Consider the following 18,206-nt stretch of genomic DNA (forward strand, 5'->3'; position numbering starts at 1 on the left):
ACCTATAACCAGTGTCTTAGAAAAACATGGTAACCTACTGAATGACTATTGTCCAGTAGCGCTTACATCCACAGTGATGAAGTGTTTTGAGAGGTCGGTGATGAAACGCATCAACTCGTGCCTGAGAAGGGAGTTGGATTCACTCCAATTAGCCTACCGGCAAAACAGGTCAACAGCAGATGCCATTACATTAGCTCTTCACTCAACTCTGGAACATCTTGACAGCATAGATGCCTACATCAGAATGCTTTTATCGACTACAGCTCAGCGTTCAATACTACCATCCCCTCAAAACTAATCAATAAGATTCAAGAACTTGGCCACAATAACTCTTTGAGCAATTGGATTCTTGATTTCTTCACTTCCAGATCCCAGTCAGTTCAGATTGGCAACACCTCCTCCACGATTTCCATCAGCACAGGTGCCACAAGGCTGTGTGCTTAGCCCCCTGCTCTACTTGCTTTACACTTATGACTGTGTGGCTAAGCACAGCTCCATTGGCAAATTCAAGTTTGCTGAAGACACCACTGTCGTAGACCAAATTAAAAGTGACGAGGAATCAGCATATAGGAGGGAGACTGAAAAATCTGGTTGAGTGGTGCCAATGTCACCAAGACCAAGGAGCTGATTACTGACTTCAGGAGGAAAAAAACCAGAGGTCCATGAGTCAGTCCTCATCAGAAGATCAAAGGTGGAAAAGCTCAGTAACTTTAAATTCCTCAGTACTACCATTTCGGAGGACCTGTCTTGGGCCCGGCATTAAAGTGTAATTATGAGGAAAACACAACAGCACTTCTACTTCCTCAGAAGCTTGCAAAGATTCAGCAAGATATCTGTAACTTTGACAAACTTCTATAGATGTGCGGTGGAGAGTATATTGATTGGCTGCATCACAGCCTGGTATGCAAACACCAATACCCTTGAATGGAAGATCCTGCAAAAAGTAGTGGATACAGCCCAGTCCATCACTGGTAAAGCCCTCTCCACCATTCACATCTACACAGAGCGCTGTCACAGGAAGCAGTCTCCATCATCGAGGACCCCCACCATCCAGGTCATGCTCTCTTCTCGCTGCTGCCACCAGAAAGGTGGTACAGGAGCCTCAGGACTCACACCACCGGGTTCAGAAACAGTTATTACCTCTCAGCTATCAGGCTGTTGAACCAGAGGGGGTAACTTCACTCCACTTGCCCCATCATTGAAATGTTGCCATAACTTATGGACTCACCTTCAAGGACTCATACTCTCAATATTCATTATTATTAATATTTCTTATTATTTTCTTCCTTTTTGTATTTACAAAATTTGTTGTATTTTCCACACTGGTTAGCTGCCCTGAAGTCTTTCATTGATTCTATCATGGTTATTGGATTTATTGAGTTTGTCCTCAAGAAAACGAATCTCAGGGTTGTACCTGGTGACATATATGTACATGTACTTTGACAATAAATTTACTTTGAACTTTGAATTTATTCTCCCTGAGTTGCACATCTTGGTTACTCTCTCTTCCTCAAAGGGTGGTACATATAGAGACTTGAATATTTTATTTATTTATACACAAGTGTAGCTAATAAGGACTGGGAGGCTACTGTGGTTACAAGGGAATGTGGAGTGAGGTTAGTCAAACAAAGCATAATGAATTAGATAGCAAAGCAGACTTGAGGGGCTAAGTGACTGAATTCTGCTTCTAACTCATAGTTACTTATCTGATGCTTGTCCCAATTCCAAGAGTGCCCATCGTATGGCAACAACCCATCTAACCAAAGATATTGGTCACAACATTAAACAAAGAATTTTATATTTTAATAACTGACAATGAATTCAAAAGCAAACTCAACATAATCAGCTTTAATGTACACAGCTGCTGTGAATCTCAATGCCTGCTCAGTTATGTCAAGGGAAGCAGAACCAGTTGGACTAGTGAAGGGGAAAGTAAATGTAGGAGTGAACATTCAATATTGCTTCAGAGTATTACGTAGCTATGCAGCTACTCTGAACCGCATCTCATTACAGCAGGGTAAATACTGGTAATCAGACGATCCAGAGTGGGGAATTCCAAAAGAATCAGCACAGAGATTCATAGCATCTGGCTTTAGAGAACAGGGCCAGTTTACTTCTGAAATCACTGCTGAGTTTTAGTATCAGCATCCTCTGCCAAAAGATGGCCGGAATTACATTTGCACCCATAATCATTGTGTTGAGCAACTGAACTTAGCCAGAAGCTACAAGGAAAACAAGGGGCTCCAATCCCTTGTGTAGACAGACCAATGTTTGTCACCCTTTCACTGAACAGTTTTAAGCCACCAATGCGAAAGGCCTGGCAACAGATCATTTGCTTTCTCTGTTCCAATCAAGATTTAGATTTTTCTTTTTAAATTACAGGAATTAAGTGGTTCAACTTGCCAAAAAAAAAAACAGGTTTTTAAAAAATTGAATTGAAAATTAATTACACCCATGCGGCCAAAATCTCAGTCTTATTAATCTAAGAAGCAACCTCATTAACTAGAAGGCCAAAATCATTCCTTTCCAAACAGCTACAACATACTAGTAATAACCCAATGCTTGAGCTCCCGAAATGAACATACCTTACTGACACCAACAATAAAACTGTGGGCCACATTAGCAATAAATCCATCCACATGGACACCCAAATCACTGTTGGGGGAAAACAGGAAAAAAAAAATTATTGCTTAAATTACAGCTGCAACTTCCAGACAATATCACACTTTTGAGTGTAGTATTTTTTCAGAATTCTGAAAGCACCCCATCCTGCCATTATGACAAATACGCAAGTGAAGAATGAACAGTAGCTTGCTCCGATGTTTCAAACGGTAGAAGTGTAAAATCCAAGAGTAACCTGGGGTCATTCCTGTCAGTCAACAACCACGTGTCTGGGTTCACTGTGAAAGAATAAGATTTTCTGCTCTGGCATTTGTCATAGGGAAATAAAAAAAGTACTTTATTCCCTACTGAGGGCACTACAAACTTTCCAGTTTTCTGTCAATTGACGAATAACTTATTTTTTTGAGAGACCCTACATACCAAATCTAAGGTCACTACAACTTCTTCCATACCTCTGGATTTTGAGGAGGAAGGGAGAGAACAAAAGTGAAGTGAATCATTGTTTCCACTTGGATGAGTGACAAATAACCACTCCTGGAAGATGGGCATATGAATTTCAAGTAAGAAAAGGACAATAGTTCCTGTTGTTCTTTGAACAGCATTTGGAATCCTTTACACCCACCCAAACATTCATACTTGATTTAAAATCGCATAAAAAGATGGCACCTCTGGATTATCTCCCACTCCTTCAGTTCCATACTGAAATGCCATAGTGAATAAGTCATACGCTAAAGTCCTGGAGTAAAATTTGAACCCAAAACTTTTGATACAAGATGCATGATAAGTTGACATTAAAAGGATAGTATGTACAATTTCAATTGAGAAAGTTCTGAACAATGCACAGCTAGATTTCTGTACAGGTTTCCCCCGCCACCCGAAGGTACAGCATTCCTATGAAATGGTTCGTAAGCTGGAATGTCGTAAAGCGAAGAAGCAATTACCACTTACTTATATGGGAAAAATTTGCGAGCGTTCGCAGACCCAAAAATAACCTACCAAATCATGCCAAATAACACATAAAACCTAAAATAACAGTAACAGATAGTAAAAGCAGGAATGATATGATAAATGCACAGCCTATATAAAGTTCATTGCCTGAACTGTTCTCCGTAGCGAAAATCTCACGCAAGCGCTCTCCAGTAACCTTTAAGCTATGAAGCTGCCAAATCATACCAAATAACACGTAAAAATGCACAGCCGATATAAAGTAGAAATAATGTATGTACAGTGTAGTATCATTTACGGGAATCCGGAAGACAGCAAGCACACTGATGATGGTGTGTTAGGCTGAGTCGGAGTTTGGGTGGTGCAGTGGACCAGACAGCGGACAGATACCGATCCGCGAAGCATGCAGGGCTACAGCGGTAGCTGGGACGCATCCAGCACGTCTTTTAAAAAAAAGCCGAAATAAACATGCTTAATTAATTAGGTGCCGCCCAGCACATAAATGTCGGCCCAGATCAGAGGCGACGCAATCAGCAATCGTCTCTGATCTGGGCTGACAATTACGTGCCGGGCGGCACCTAATTAATTAGCATGTTTATTTTGGCTTTTTCCTTAAAGATGTGCTGTGTGCCTCCCGGCTACCGCTGCATTCTCCACGAATCGGTATCTGTCCGCGGCCCAGGGGCTAGGGTGGTGGGACACTGGGGTGTCATCTTATCGTCAATCAGGGCAGGCAGGTCATCTTCTCCTATCTCTGCCTGCCTTGATGTCGAAGATCGAGGTTTGTCGTCTGCTGTGGCTGATGTGGAAGGCTTGCTTGACTGCTTAGCCTCACGCATCTTTCTATCATACAGTTCTTTGTAAGGACTCAAACCATCCTGCAAATATGCCCAAACCGACGTACCCTTTCAAAATTAAAGTTGTACTTATCATTACTCATTCGGTTTCAATTGTTATCCTTTCTTCTTCATCAGCATCAGCTCTTCATCAGTTCTTGGTCATGGGATGCCAAAACCTCTTCAACATCATCTTCGTCATCTTCCACAAGCCAAACTCACTTTGTCCTTACTTCGTTCACCACGATCGAAACGCTTAATTATGTCTAGTTTTACGCTAAGTGTAACACCCTTACGAACTCTTTTAGGCTTTTCCGATACCTTAGAACTTATCTTGCAAACGGCTGCTCACAGGCATGTGTTAAAGCAATGCCGGCTAGAATGCAGTTCTGAATCCCGGGGAGAGCGACTACTTGGGGTGCACGCTGCCATTTTTCGTGTGCTGTTTCTTTTGGCGCGCTGCTTTTTTTGCGCGCTGCTTTTTTTGCGCGCTGCTTTTCTTCGTAACAGTGAAAACGCCTTCTGTTAGTGAAAACAGGGAACTAATGTAGGTAACACACATAAAAGTTGCTGGTGAACGCAGCAGGCCAGGCAGCATCTCTAGGAAGAGGTACAGTCGACATTTCAGGCCGAGACTCTTCGTCAGGACTAATGTAGGTCTTTCGTAACAGTGAGGTTTCGTAAAGCGAACATTTGAAAAGTGGAGGACACCTGTATAGAAATTTTATTGAAAGTTTTTGATGCTTTCTAAAAATCACATTTAACAGGCCAACATCTGACACAAAAATGTGAGCTTAGAGAAAAAATAGACAAGCATTATTGGCCATCTTTAATTACCCTTGAACTAAGTAATTTGCTAGGCCAGAGGCTGTTTAAAAAAGAGACTCTACATACCAAATCTAAGATCGCATTCCAGTTTGAAAACATACTTACATTTTAACAAGGTCTTCCTCTTTCAGGACGTAGTCAGGGTCACTCTTAAGAGGAGAGTAGTGGCAGACACAATTGTTCACTGATACACACGTGGGAAAGGCAATTCCTTTAAAGGAACACAAGCCATTTACTTACGAAAAGACTACTATTGTTGATGTTCAGTCAACTTCATACAGCAAGTGTAAACTGAATAGAAAGCACTAGGCTTCTGAATTTGTTCTAGAACAGGGCTATTGATTCATTGGGGCAACACAGGATCCTTCTGCCTCACCAAACAGATTACAAACTGGATACAAAATTGGCCCTTTTGGCCAACCCTGATGCCAATTTATGCTAATCTCATTTGTTCACATTAGGACCATATCCTCTACGCTTTTCCTCTCCGAGTACCTGTCCAAAAGCCTTTTTAAATGTAATTGTATATTCCTCCACTTCCTCCTCTAGCAGTTCATTCCACATAGCCACCACCCTGTATGGGGAAAAACTTCTCTCCTTCACCTTAAACTCACACCTTCTAGCTTTAGGTTCCCCTGCCCTAGGTAAAGAATTCTGGGCTTTCTCAGGTCACCCCTCAGCCTCATTCATTCTGATGGATACAAAGTTAGATGGAGTGTCTGGCTGGAAGTCTGCAACAAGTGTTGAATTACAGGGATCAGTGTTGAGACCTTTGTTATTGTTTACCAATGACTTGAAAGGGAGTACAAGTGGTATGATACTAATTTGAAGTCATAAATGTTTGAGTCGTAGAAAGCAAAAGTCTGTTAAGGATTGGAGTTATAAGCAGCGATTACATAACCTTGATTTACTTACATCAGAATGAATGAGGCTGAGAAAGCCCAGAATTCTTTACCTAGGGCAGGGGACCCTAAAGCTAGAAGGTGTGAGTTTAAGGTGAAGGACCTTACCTTTCCCATACAAGGTGGTGGCCATGTGGAATGAACTGCTAGAGGAGGAAGTGGAGGAACATACAATTACATTTAAAAAGACTTTTGGACAGGTACTCAGAGAGGAAAAGCATAGAGGATGTGGTCCTAATGTGAACAAATGAGATTAGCAGAAATTGGCATCATGGTTGGCCAAAAGGGCCCATTTCTGTGTTGTACTTTTCAGATTCTCTATCCAAGGTCAGCAACAGGATACAATACAATCACGACAAATATAGCCAGGACCAGAAGCTTCCCTTAACACATAAGCTGGCATTGTTATCACATGAGACTTTCACTCTCATAACTACATCTATTTATAGTAAGGTAAAAGAGTACAGGCATTTACACAACTATGAAGATTAGTTATTGGAGCAAATTTAACCACCACAGCTTAGCATTGTTATAAAAAAAACATGAGTAGTAGGCTTCATCACTCTGATGGCTGAGTATTACAAATACCTTGATCAATCATATTATTGTCAAAACAACTTGTATTATGCATGACAGTACAGCAAGCCTCACAATTCAAGGAGCAAGGACTAAGCTATGGGGAGATGACAGGTCTGAATTAGTCTCAATTTACACAATTGTAACAACACCTTAACTTCGTGTTGCAATTTTCTAAATCTTCTACTTCAATATTTATAAAAGATTTGCTTTAGAGCAGAATTTCCTGAAGATATTAACACAAAACCACAACAACCTCAAATTGATGCTTTGTCTCAAGCAATGTGCACTTTAAAAGTAAACTCAGGATCATGTGTCTCTTACCCTTTTTCATTTCTTTCTCCTTCTTGAAAATTTTCCCCGTTTCCTCCATGATCATTTCATCTCCTTTCTCACACAGGCTTACAACAGAAACACCCACCCTTGCTGCATCCACCACCATCTTCAAAACACCTGCAAAGGGACACAATGCATTAACAGCAGCAACATTTGAGCATGATTCATTAATGCCAAGACTACTAATTCAGCAGAATCTATAGAAATAACACCTGGGGACCTGGATCTGGCCTCTCAAATAATATTATCCAATTATACCAAGAAACCAGGCGTAGAAAGCAGAAACCAAAAAAACAAGTTGGTAAAAATCTTACCTTTGCAGTAACTACATTCTGTGGCTATAGCAGTGCTGAAAACGTTTTTAAAGAAGATATTGGTCAATCCTTGTCTGAAACACTGTGACAGACAGAAGGACTGGTGAGTAGCTATTGTTGTTCCATTATTCAAAAAGGGAAACGGGGACAATCTTGGAAACTATAGGCCATTGAGTCTCATGTCAGTGGTAGGGAAGTTACTGGACAGGATTCATGAAACCACAGCCTAATTAGCAACAGTCAGCATGGCTTTGTGTGGGGCGAATTGTGTCTTACTAACTTGAGTTTTTTGATGAGATGGCAAATATGATTGATGAAGGTAGAGCTGTGGATGTTGTCTACACGGATTTTAGTAAGACTCATGCAGAAGATTTAGATGCATGGGATACAAAGTGAATTGTCCATTTAGATTCAGAAAGGGCTTGCCCATAGAGACAGGGTATTGGTTGATGGGACTTATTCTGGCTAGAGATCTATGACTAGTGGTGTTCTGCAGGGATCTGTATCATAACCTCGGCTGTTCATGATACGTGCAAGTGACCTGGATGAAAACGTAGATGGGTGGGTTAGTAAGTGTGCAGATGATACAAAGACTGGTGGTATCCCAGACAGCATAGATTACTGGTGAAGGATACAGCGGGATATGGATCAGTTGCAGATATGGGTGGAGAAGTTGTAGATAGAGATTAACCCCACCAAATGTGAAGTGTTGTGCTTTGGGAGATCAAATGTAAAAAGACAGTACACTCTTAATGGCAAAACCTTTAACAGTGTTGATGTGCAAAAGGATCTTGCGGTTCAAATCCATAGCTCTCTGAAATTGATCTTACAGACTGACAAGCTGATAAAAGGTGGCATCTGGCTTGTTTGCCTTTGTTAGTCAATGAATTGAACTCAAGACTTGGGAAGTTATGCTGCAGATTTACAAAACTGTCAGTTTTATTTAAAAGAGTACTGCATGCAGTTCTGGTCACCTTATGAGAAGAATGTTGAGGCTCTGGAGAGGGTGCAAAAGAGGTTTACCAGGATGCTGTCTGGTTTAGAGGGCACATGCTACAAGGGGAGGATGGACAAACTTGGGTTGTTTTCTCTGGAGTGGAGAAGGCTGAGGGGAGATCTGATATAATTGGAAGATGAGAGGCAGAGATAGAGAAGACAGCAGTATCTTTTCTTCCCCCTCACGGTTGAAATGTTAAAGTGAGAAGGGCTAAGTTCAAGGGAGATGTGCAGGGTACTTTTTCTTTAATACACAGAGTGGTGGGTGCTGGAATGTACTGCCTTACGTGGTGCTGGAGGCACATATGAAAGGGGCAATCAACAGACTCTTAGATAGGCACGTGAGTGCAGAAAATTTAAGGATATGGACAACGTGCAGGCAGAAGGGATTCGTTTGGTCCACAGTGTTGTGCCAAACTAAAGGGCCTGTTTCCCTGCTGTACTAGTTTTATGTTAAATGTTTAAAGAGGTCTTACAATGTAGATATGCTGAGTGGTGAAATAAAGATTGCACTCCCTCTCTAAAATAAATCACAACCCAGCCATCAAGAATTTGCAAACATTGGAGCTTTCGTTCTATTGATGAAAAAGTGCTTAGGTAGCAGCCACACTGCCTCAAAAAAGGCCTGTTCACTGCCATTTCAGGAATGACTCAAAAAGGGAGAAGGTTTTACATACATCTTAAAATCTAAAAGTATAAAGTGTGGTTCCTATAATAGCTAAGATGCAGCCACAAAGAGCTCGGCAACTAGAAACAAATGACAATAGGTTTGGAGAAAGGGCAAGCTAGACAGTTTGTAAAAGTCAAAAATAATCTGCACAATTTAAAGTCAAACTATACTTTCCATTTCATTCAACTCTTAATTTAAAAAAAAACCAGGCTGGATTAGTTCAATCAATAAAAAGCACCAGTGAGCAGGCTGTTTTTCTCAAAAGCACCTTTGGAGATCTTCCTCCACTTACAAAATAAACCAAGAGAATAACAAACAGTCAGATTAGATTTGCCCTACTTTTATTATTTAAGGCATAATAGGTTACTTTTCCTTATTCCTGTGTATTTTGGCCATACTACACTTAACTAGGAGTATGACTAACTGTGGAACACAAATATTCAGTGCTTCACTAAACCCAGAGAAATTTGCTATGTCCAGTGCAACCTAGTGAATTAAATTGGCTGAAGACTGACATTTAGAAATAGGCAGAACAGATCATGAATTTGGCAATTCTGTTTGAATAATGTTACAAACACTTTAGTCTGATCTTTCCAAGATTGGAATCTGCCATCATTAAAAATGGGGATGCTTATGAAGCCAACTCCTCTAGCTAATGGCTTGAGAGCACATTACTATTCAATGCTTTGACTGCTGCACCTGGCATCTGGAGCAATGATATGGGGGCCAATCCATTAGAGCCTTTAGTTAATAGCAAGACATTTCAAAATGTAATTCTACAACAGCAAATTATTCCAAGCATAATAGCAGCAACTGTTCCTTGGTTATAGAACACCATGCAGGCAGCATCTTAACAATGCAAGTGCAATAGTAGACTTGCAGGCTGCTAGCAGAGTTAAAGTTTAAACGCTGGTTTTGTGCCAGTTGCTGTGCTGCTCCAACCAAACAAAGCCAAACCAATGCAAGATGATGCTCATGACACAGTTTCACACCAAAGTCAAAGTCAGGCAGCTGAATCGCTGCCTCATTAGTTGTAGTAAATGTTGATAGGATGGAAAGAGAAAGGCACGACTGGTTTAAAAAAAATTACAGCCTCAAGATAACTATTTTATTTTTGTTGTCCGTAAGTATCTAGCAATCATGATGACAATGGGTCCAGACTACCCTGCATCCCACTTTCTTGATCTCTACAGCTGACCTAAAGCTCACTCAAAGGAATGAAATCAAATTTAAATCCAGCAGCATCCTGGTCAGTTCTCAAACCACTCTATAACTGGATTTCTTACACATGAGGAGGAAGAACTGACCAGTCACCCACTTTCTGATTGGTAACTTGCAAGCAGAGTGAAGGAGGAGACGTCTTTCAAAAATGTTAAAACCTTCCACTTCCACCATCCCTTCCAATTACTACATAACAGTGTGAATAGGATGTGCCAGACATACTTCTAGTCATGATTATGCCAGTACAGTAATCAATAATCACTTACGCCACAAGTGAGTAAGGGTTACAGCAGGTGCAACTCCAAATAGGCAAGGACATCAAGGCAACTGCTTCCTGCAGGCAACTCCTCAAAATCTACCCCCTAACCAAAATTAACAGACAATTTGGTAAAACAGGGACAGACCCAAGACTATAGCAAAAGGCAAATCACATAAACTTTGTTTCAGTCATGCTTGAGATTGCATGTTAATTTACTAATGATCCTGCAAATAACGTAATCTTCCCAATAGTATCACTAGGCACTTAGTACTGGGGATGCTGGCCTGTGAGAGGATAATGATACTGGTTTTCTTATTTCAGTGAATCAAGAATTTTGCCAGGACTGTACTGGTGTATCTTTCTGGTACAGCAAGGTGACTACATGAGGTAGTTCAGATGTCAGATGCATACAAGAGGGGAGGGCTCATTGACATCCAGCAGGGAATTAGTTTGGTAACAAATGCAAGGACTTGACCTTCAACCGTAAAAAGACATGCTAATACATTGAAAGGAGTGCTGAAGTTCCTTTGGATTTGTCACCTTTCTTGAAAGTGGTCACAATTACAGTATCTCTGAGGTCTTCTGTTAAATTCCCTTTTCTGCTGAGAATGGCAAGATTGTGGATTCATCACCAGCTAGAGTTTTCTACCAAAGGCTCTAAGCTGCATAATGTGTACTCCCACATACAGGTTAAGAGCAAGACAGTGGAAAACGTGGACCACTTCCCAACTCTCAGGAGCCACATCGTGTTAAAGGCACAAATAGATGCGGGTGCTGAAGTCACTGGAATGGAAAACCACAATCTTCTGATTCAAAGATTCCATTTCTAGTCTCTGCTCATTACTAAAGAACATGTACAATTGAAATATCATACGATCACCTAAACACGTGCACTTAGTACTGAATTGGAACGCATGTGATGTGATTAAACTCCAATGTTCATTCCTAAATATCACTCTATAGCAACTCCAACCCATTGAAGTTATACTTTTATGCAATGTGGATGAGTAAAGAGAGGAAGGTTGTTATACAAATTTAGTTTTAAGATACTAATTTCAAAAATTGATTAATCTGAACACATGAATTAATCTTTAGAATGTAATGTATTAAACTAACAGCTGCTCTGTTACTGAGTAGTCACCATGTTTTGCCAATTTTCCTGATGCACAGTAAATTCCAAATTTTGGTAGCCTTTCATTACCTGGCCCAACTGATGGCAGAAAGGAGACTGCAAATGCTGGAAATCTGTTTCAATATACACAAAATTTTGCAGGAACTTAGATCAGGCAGTGACATTTTGGACTAAGACACTTCATCAGGGCTGCTGAAGCACTGATGAAATATCTCAACCCGAAACATCGATTGTTCATTTTTTTCCAAAGATGCTGCCTGACCTGCTGAGTTTCTCCAGCATTTTGTGCATGCTGGCTCAAGATGAGATAGGACACTAACCACTAGTCAGAAGAGCTGGGGAGATGCAGGAGAGAATGTATGCTTAAGCAAGACCAAACTTGTCCTTAATTCCACTTGGTCATGACCATGTGACAAAAAGGAAGTTTCCTGCTTTCTTCTATGGACAAATCAAGAACAGTTAACCAAAGCCAAAGCCTTGATCAGTAACATTGACTGTACTTTTTTTCCCCCATAGATGCTGCCTGGCCTGCTGAGTTCCTCCAGCATTTTGTGTGTTGCTCAGATTTCCAGCATCTGTCGATTTTCTCTTGCCTTAATCAGTATGTTTCCAATACATTCTGTAATTAAAAGGAAAAGATTTCAGTTTACATATCATCTTTCACAACATCAAGACAACCTGAGCTACTTTTTAACCAATGAAATTCTGTTCTTGTTGTAATTAGAAAACAAGCAGTCAACTGGGGCACAGTGAGCACTGACCAAACAATCCATTTTTCCTGACAATGCTGCGAGAAAGGAAACCAAAAACAATTCTCAACTCTTCTTCAAAATAGAGCCACGAGACCTTTTTAAAATTAAACATGCATCTCCAGAGAGCAGATTACAATCAATCTAATGCTTCATTTAAAGAACAGTGCTTCCAACAGCATGTCCCATACAAATAGCTGCAATGGAAGCAGTCTACAGTAGCTTTAAACTAATGATTTTTCCCTGAAAACTGCTGGGGGAATAAATTTCCAGGCATCCTAACTAACTCAGCAGTCAGATTGAGATACAACATCTGACAATAACTGACTTGCCAATTTGATGAGCCCCTGCCTGTAATATCCATGCTTAGGTGCTTTCTGCTTGCAATCAGGAGACTCCTGACTTGCTTTCTTCTGACTTAGACACAAACAATTATAATCTTGTTTCAACACTTCTGGCAAGATTAGCACAATGGAGACTGAGCGCCAAACCTAGGCACTCTCCTGTGAAGTAACTCTTCCATGGGAATCCAGCTCAAACCAATAGTGTGAACTCGCTAACGGCTAAGTTTCCCTACCTTAAATATTACCATTCAGATATGGCCAAATTAACTATGAACGTCAGAAAGAACATTAAGGAAATTAGGCTCCCAGTTTGCAAAAACTTCAACAATTCAATGCAAATGGCTTGTGCTTTGGAAATAAGGATAAAACATGGTCCCCAAAGAATAAAACGCAAAAAGCACGTGACATCAAAAACCTAGATGTTCCAATAGTTTTATATGATCCTGCCATCCTGTCTAGTAAAATTAATACTTACTGAACTGCAAACCTCAAAAACATAGCCTAGAAAAACAAACGAAAAGCTTTTCTGACAGCACGACTTGAATGTGGTTAGTGATTTTTCTGTTCCGTTTTGCACAGAAAGCATTACTTTTGCAAGTAGGGTATTTATTGGCAGCAAGGCAATAAGGTTAATAATTAAATAATGAATTTTGACCAGTGAATTTTGCAATAATTGATTATAGACAATAAGTTTGCACTTTTATGACTCTACAATAAACTCCCATCTCCACATGCTAAGTAGGAACCTTGTCAAAAAAAAAGCTACATTTAAAATAAAAACAAAAAAAAACACAGCAGACATCTGCAGAAAGAGAAACAGGTCAGATATGCTGCCTGTCCAACTGAGCTTTCCCCAGATTTTCTGTTTTTATTTCAAATTTTTATGTGTAATTTAAACCTAGTTGAAACAATTTCACGGATAAGTGTCAAATCTTACTAGCAACATACATCTTGTTTAAAAAGATTATTTTTCCTTATAAAACAAGTCGCATTCATCTACCCTCAACACAGAATAAACAATGTGCCATTGAGGTTAATTGGGAGCCTACGCCGACTTCATGATCTGAGACGGCCACAATTAGCCTCGCCACAAAGGCTTAGGGTTAATCACCTCCTACTGCCGACGACTTGGTAAATCCCAGATCGGATTGCACACGATAACCATATGTTCTAATAGCCATTACCATAACCAATCAAGTCTCCACGAGAGAAAGTGGAGCTATGGCCCAAAAAGGAATCAAATGTCTGCAGCAGTAAATATAACAGAAGTATATTTAGGGGGAAGAATTCCTATCTGCTCACAAACGCTACAATGCTGTCTAAGAAGCACGAAATGTAGAAGTGCAGTGAGAAATTACTGCAGTTTTATGTATGTAACACTTGCGGGAAGAGAATAAGCGCGCTGAAGGCTGACAGCCGCCAGACTTAGGCTCTTCGGCCCATCGCCTCGTGGCGAGACATCTCGAGAAACGGACACGTCTGAGGAATCTTTCTCAGCCACTGTGCCCTAACAGGGCAGAATGAGGGTAGGACCGAGCACAAGGTGGCTTAGAGAGGTAACCCCATTGCCAAGGCCCGTTCGCTCCCCACGTGCCCCACATGGTAGCACAGCGGTTATCTCAAATGCCACATCCGAAGGCAGCACCTGTTGCTTCAGGTCCCGTCTGCTCACCCAAGAGCCGCCTTATTCCCCAGCTCAACCCCCGGACTCACGATTCGCGATGTCACCGCCCATCTTGTACTTGGTGACCACCAGGTCCTCGGCGATCGTCTGCTCCTGGTTCTCATCGTCCGACATCTTTCCCTCCTGTTACCCACATTCCCCCGCGGGCGCCGCGTCCTCCCCGTCACCAGCCAGATAGTGTACCGCGGGTTTTTGTGGAGATTGTAGTTCGGCTGCAGCATCCACAATGGTAGAGACAGCCAGTGTAGACTACAACCCCCAGAAGGTACTGAGATATGTCACGCAGGCGGACTGGAGCGTTCGGCCACACCGACCATTCACTGATTTTTTTTTTGGTGTGTGTTGGTTCGTGGGAGTGAAGTGCTACGTTTCTTCCCGCCCGCCCAACACCATGTGGTGGAGTGGAAGAAGTAACAAACCGTTAGAGGGATTAAACGGGTTTGCGTATTAGCTGCCCACGATTATTACTAAATCCTCATATTGACAGTTAACACTGAGAGAGTAGCGCCACACCAGAAAAGTGGGTCGTTCTAAAATATTCAGATATAAATTGGAAACTACAAGTTATGAATTAAGAAAAATCCTGCGTTTTGACAGTGTCATTCAGAAGTACTCAAAGTGCTTTCCAGTCGATTAGGTACCTTTGAAGTGCAGATTTTGTCGTTATGTGCGAACATACACAATTGTGCCCAACAAGATCCCATAAACAACAAATGACCATAAATGACCTAAATAATGTGTGTTGAGAGGATGTTTCCATTAATAGGCAAGTCTAGCAATCCATGAGTACAGCCTCAGAATAAATGGACATCTGTTCAAAACTGAGACAAGGGGGAATTTCTTCAGCTAGGATGGTATGAAATTTGTTGCCACAGAGGACTGTGGAGGCCAAATCATTGAGTATATTTAAAGCCCAGATTATTCAATAAAAGGGTTAAGGGTTACAGGGAGAATAGGATTATAAGAGAATCAGCTTGGAGAAGACTCAATGGGCTGAATGGCCTAATTCTGGTCCTATAATTTATGGTCAAATGAATATAGCAATTTCTAATCTAAAAGATATTGAATAGGTTACACCTGAATGTGACCAGGGCCTTGCAGGACTTCATCTAATGCTGGAGAGAATTGAAAATTGGCCCGGCAGAAGGATAAAACAAAAAAAAAGCAAAAGTAAGAAATGTGTTAAACAAAATAGGCAGTAAATACACAGGCAAGTATGAAATCAGATAAGAGTTAAGGAAAATGTTAAAAGCCCAAATTTAAAAGCAGTATATATTATTGCAAGTTGCATTTGGCAACTAGGTGACTAAATTAACATCACAAATAGTTGTAAATAGTGATCTAATTACTATTACAGAAGCATGGCTCCAGGGTGCCCAAACTTGGAATTTAAATATTATAGGGTATTTGACACTTAAGGACCAGTATGAAGGAAAAGGAGCAATGAGACCTATTAATAAGGGATGGCATCAGTATAGTTCTTAGAAATGATGTTGGCTCAGCAGATAGTAACAGAGTTAGAATCAGTTTAGATAGAGCCAAAACACAGCAGGGAGCAGGAAACATTGGTGGGAGTTGTTTATAGGCTTTTAAACAGTAGTCGTGATGAAGTGAGCTCCATAAATGAGGAAATTAGAGATGTATATTTCAGCAATAATATATGAACCATGGTTAAAAAAAAATAAAGCTAATCTTTAGGGAATGAATTCCAGAAATATAAAGCAAATGGGTTTCTGGATCAATCTGTTGAGGAACCAACTGATTATTTTAGATGTAACACTGTACAGAAAGAAAGAGTCAATTGTAAAGCGACCCCCACCAAAAGAAAGTGACCATAAAGTGATGGAATTTTACATGAAGTTGGGGAAAGTGATTCGGATTGATATTAGAATTTTCAATCTAACCTGAAGGTTGGCTATGGTAGATTAGGAAACTACGTGAACGATATGATTACTAAATGACAATAAAAGACGACTGCGTGTCCTCATAACCTAACCTAATCTAATCTAATCATAGATATGAAATAGGTTGCATTTAAATCAATAAAACATGATTTGCAGCAAATACACAGACTTTAAGGCACATCAGGAAAAATGAATTATAGAGTCATAGAGCACTACAGCTGTGGTTTAATGCACAGCAAAGATTCCAGTATTGGTTCAGAAGTCAGTGCCATTTGTTTCAGCATAGATTGGCACTAGAAGTGGAGATGGGTGTAGAATTTTTTTTATATATTATTTCTCTTGTAGTTGAACTTTCCTGTGCTTGTTTATAATTTATATAAAAATCACCTATAAATGTGTAATTGTTCTAGTAATTGTGTAACTATTTTCTGGAAGCTTCTCGGTTTTTCTGCAGCTGGAGTCACACCAGTTGAATCTGGCTATTTCATAGGTTACATCTTATCAATGAAATGTGCCTCATCTCTAGTCAGAGTATTAGACAACCACAATTTTTTTTGGGGCTCAGGATCAGCCATCATACAACTCTTCAGTTCAGTTCTGGTTGTGGCAGTTTGTACTCAAAACAGTCCTCAGTTCTCTGCCTCACTCTGCAAGAAAAATGCATTATGATTTACATTCAGTGACCACTTTATTAGCTACTCCTAATAGGTATGTTTGTGGTCTTCTAGCTCTTAACCCATCCACTTCAAGGCTTAACATGTCGTTCATTCAGATGCTCTTCTGCACACCACTGTTATGACACGTGGTTATTTGAGTTACCGTCACCTTCCTGTCAGATTGAACCACTCTGGCCATTCTCCCCTCACCTCACTTATTAACAAAGGTTTTCTCCTACAGTCCTGTCACTTGCTGTTTTGTGTTTCTCACACCATTCTCTGTGAACCGTAGAGACCGTTGTGCTTGAAAAATCCCAGGAGATCAGCAGTGTCTGAGATACTCAGACCACCAACAATCATTCCACGGTCAAAGTCAATTGCATCATATTTATTTATTTGGTTCCCATTCTGATGTTTGGTCTAAACAACTGAACCTGTTGACCATATCGGCATTGAGTTGCTGCCATGTGATTGGTTGATTAGATATTTGCATTAATGAGTAGGTGTATAGGTACCTTATATTGACCATTGAGTGTATAATGAGCTGCTGGAGTCCTCTACTCAAGATCATTACCAAGGCTCACAAGGGTGAAGAATGAGCAAAAAGAGCACAGTAGTGTAACACTATTACAGTGCCAGTAACCCAAGTTCAGTCCCTGCCACTATCTGTAAGGAACTTGTACGCTCTCGCCATGACCATGTGGCTTTCCTCTGGGTGCTCCGGTTTCCCCCCACATCCCAAAGATATACGTGTCAGTAGGTTAATTGGTCACATGGGTATAAATAGGCAGGGCAGCTAATTGGGTCAGGAAGCCCTGTTACTGTGCTGTATCTAAATAAAAATCAATTAAATTAACAGCACATCACCCATTGGCACCAACTTGCAGAAGAGAATTAAAGAAAGTTGAAGGACACTTTTTGGCCCCTTTCCTAAAGGTTTAGCGCTCGCTAAAGCAGCAGATTTCCTATGCATGTTGCATCATAAGCTAGCTACTTATGCAACCACTATTTTACCCCAATATAGAAAAAGCCATTCTGAATATTATATACCAGAACATCAGAAGCAATTGTACAAACTGTACATAGTTTCTACATCTCTTGAACTGAGTGGACAGATTTGCCTATTCTGCCTGATGAGTGAAACACCTATTTCCATTGACTATATTAAAATCATATCATTTGCATACATTTTTACCAAACATCAGATACAAATATCAGTTGTGCTACCATTG

At 40.5% G+C, this 18,206-nt stretch overlaps 1 protein-coding gene across 1 annotated transcript in view; it reads right to left on the minus strand.

Annotated features, from left to right (window-relative positions):
- The window catches only part of pa2g4a (proliferation-associated 2G4, a), a 30,446-nt gene extending 15,828 nt beyond the window's left edge, over positions 1-14,618 (minus strand). The window contains exons 1-4 of the mRNA XM_072249868.1: positions 14,444-14,618; positions 7,034-7,162; positions 5,337-5,442; positions 2,586-2,655 (exon numbers count right to left, since the gene is read on the minus strand). Of these exons, the coding sequence (XP_072105969.1) occupies positions 2,586-2,655; positions 5,337-5,442; positions 7,034-7,162; positions 14,444-14,528 (390 nt within the window). The 5' untranslated portion in view covers positions 14,529-14,618. The remainder of the gene's footprint in view (positions 1-2,585; positions 2,656-5,336; positions 5,443-7,033; positions 7,163-14,443) is intronic.
- Between the last annotated feature and the right edge of the window lie 3,588 nt (positions 14,619-18,206).

The sequence above is a fragment of the Mobula birostris genome, chromosome X, assembly GCF_030028105.1.
Source record: "Mobula birostris isolate sMobBir1 chromosome X, sMobBir1.hap1, whole genome shotgun sequence".
NCBI lineage: Eukaryota > Metazoa > Chordata > Chondrichthyes > Myliobatiformes > Myliobatidae > Mobula > Mobula birostris.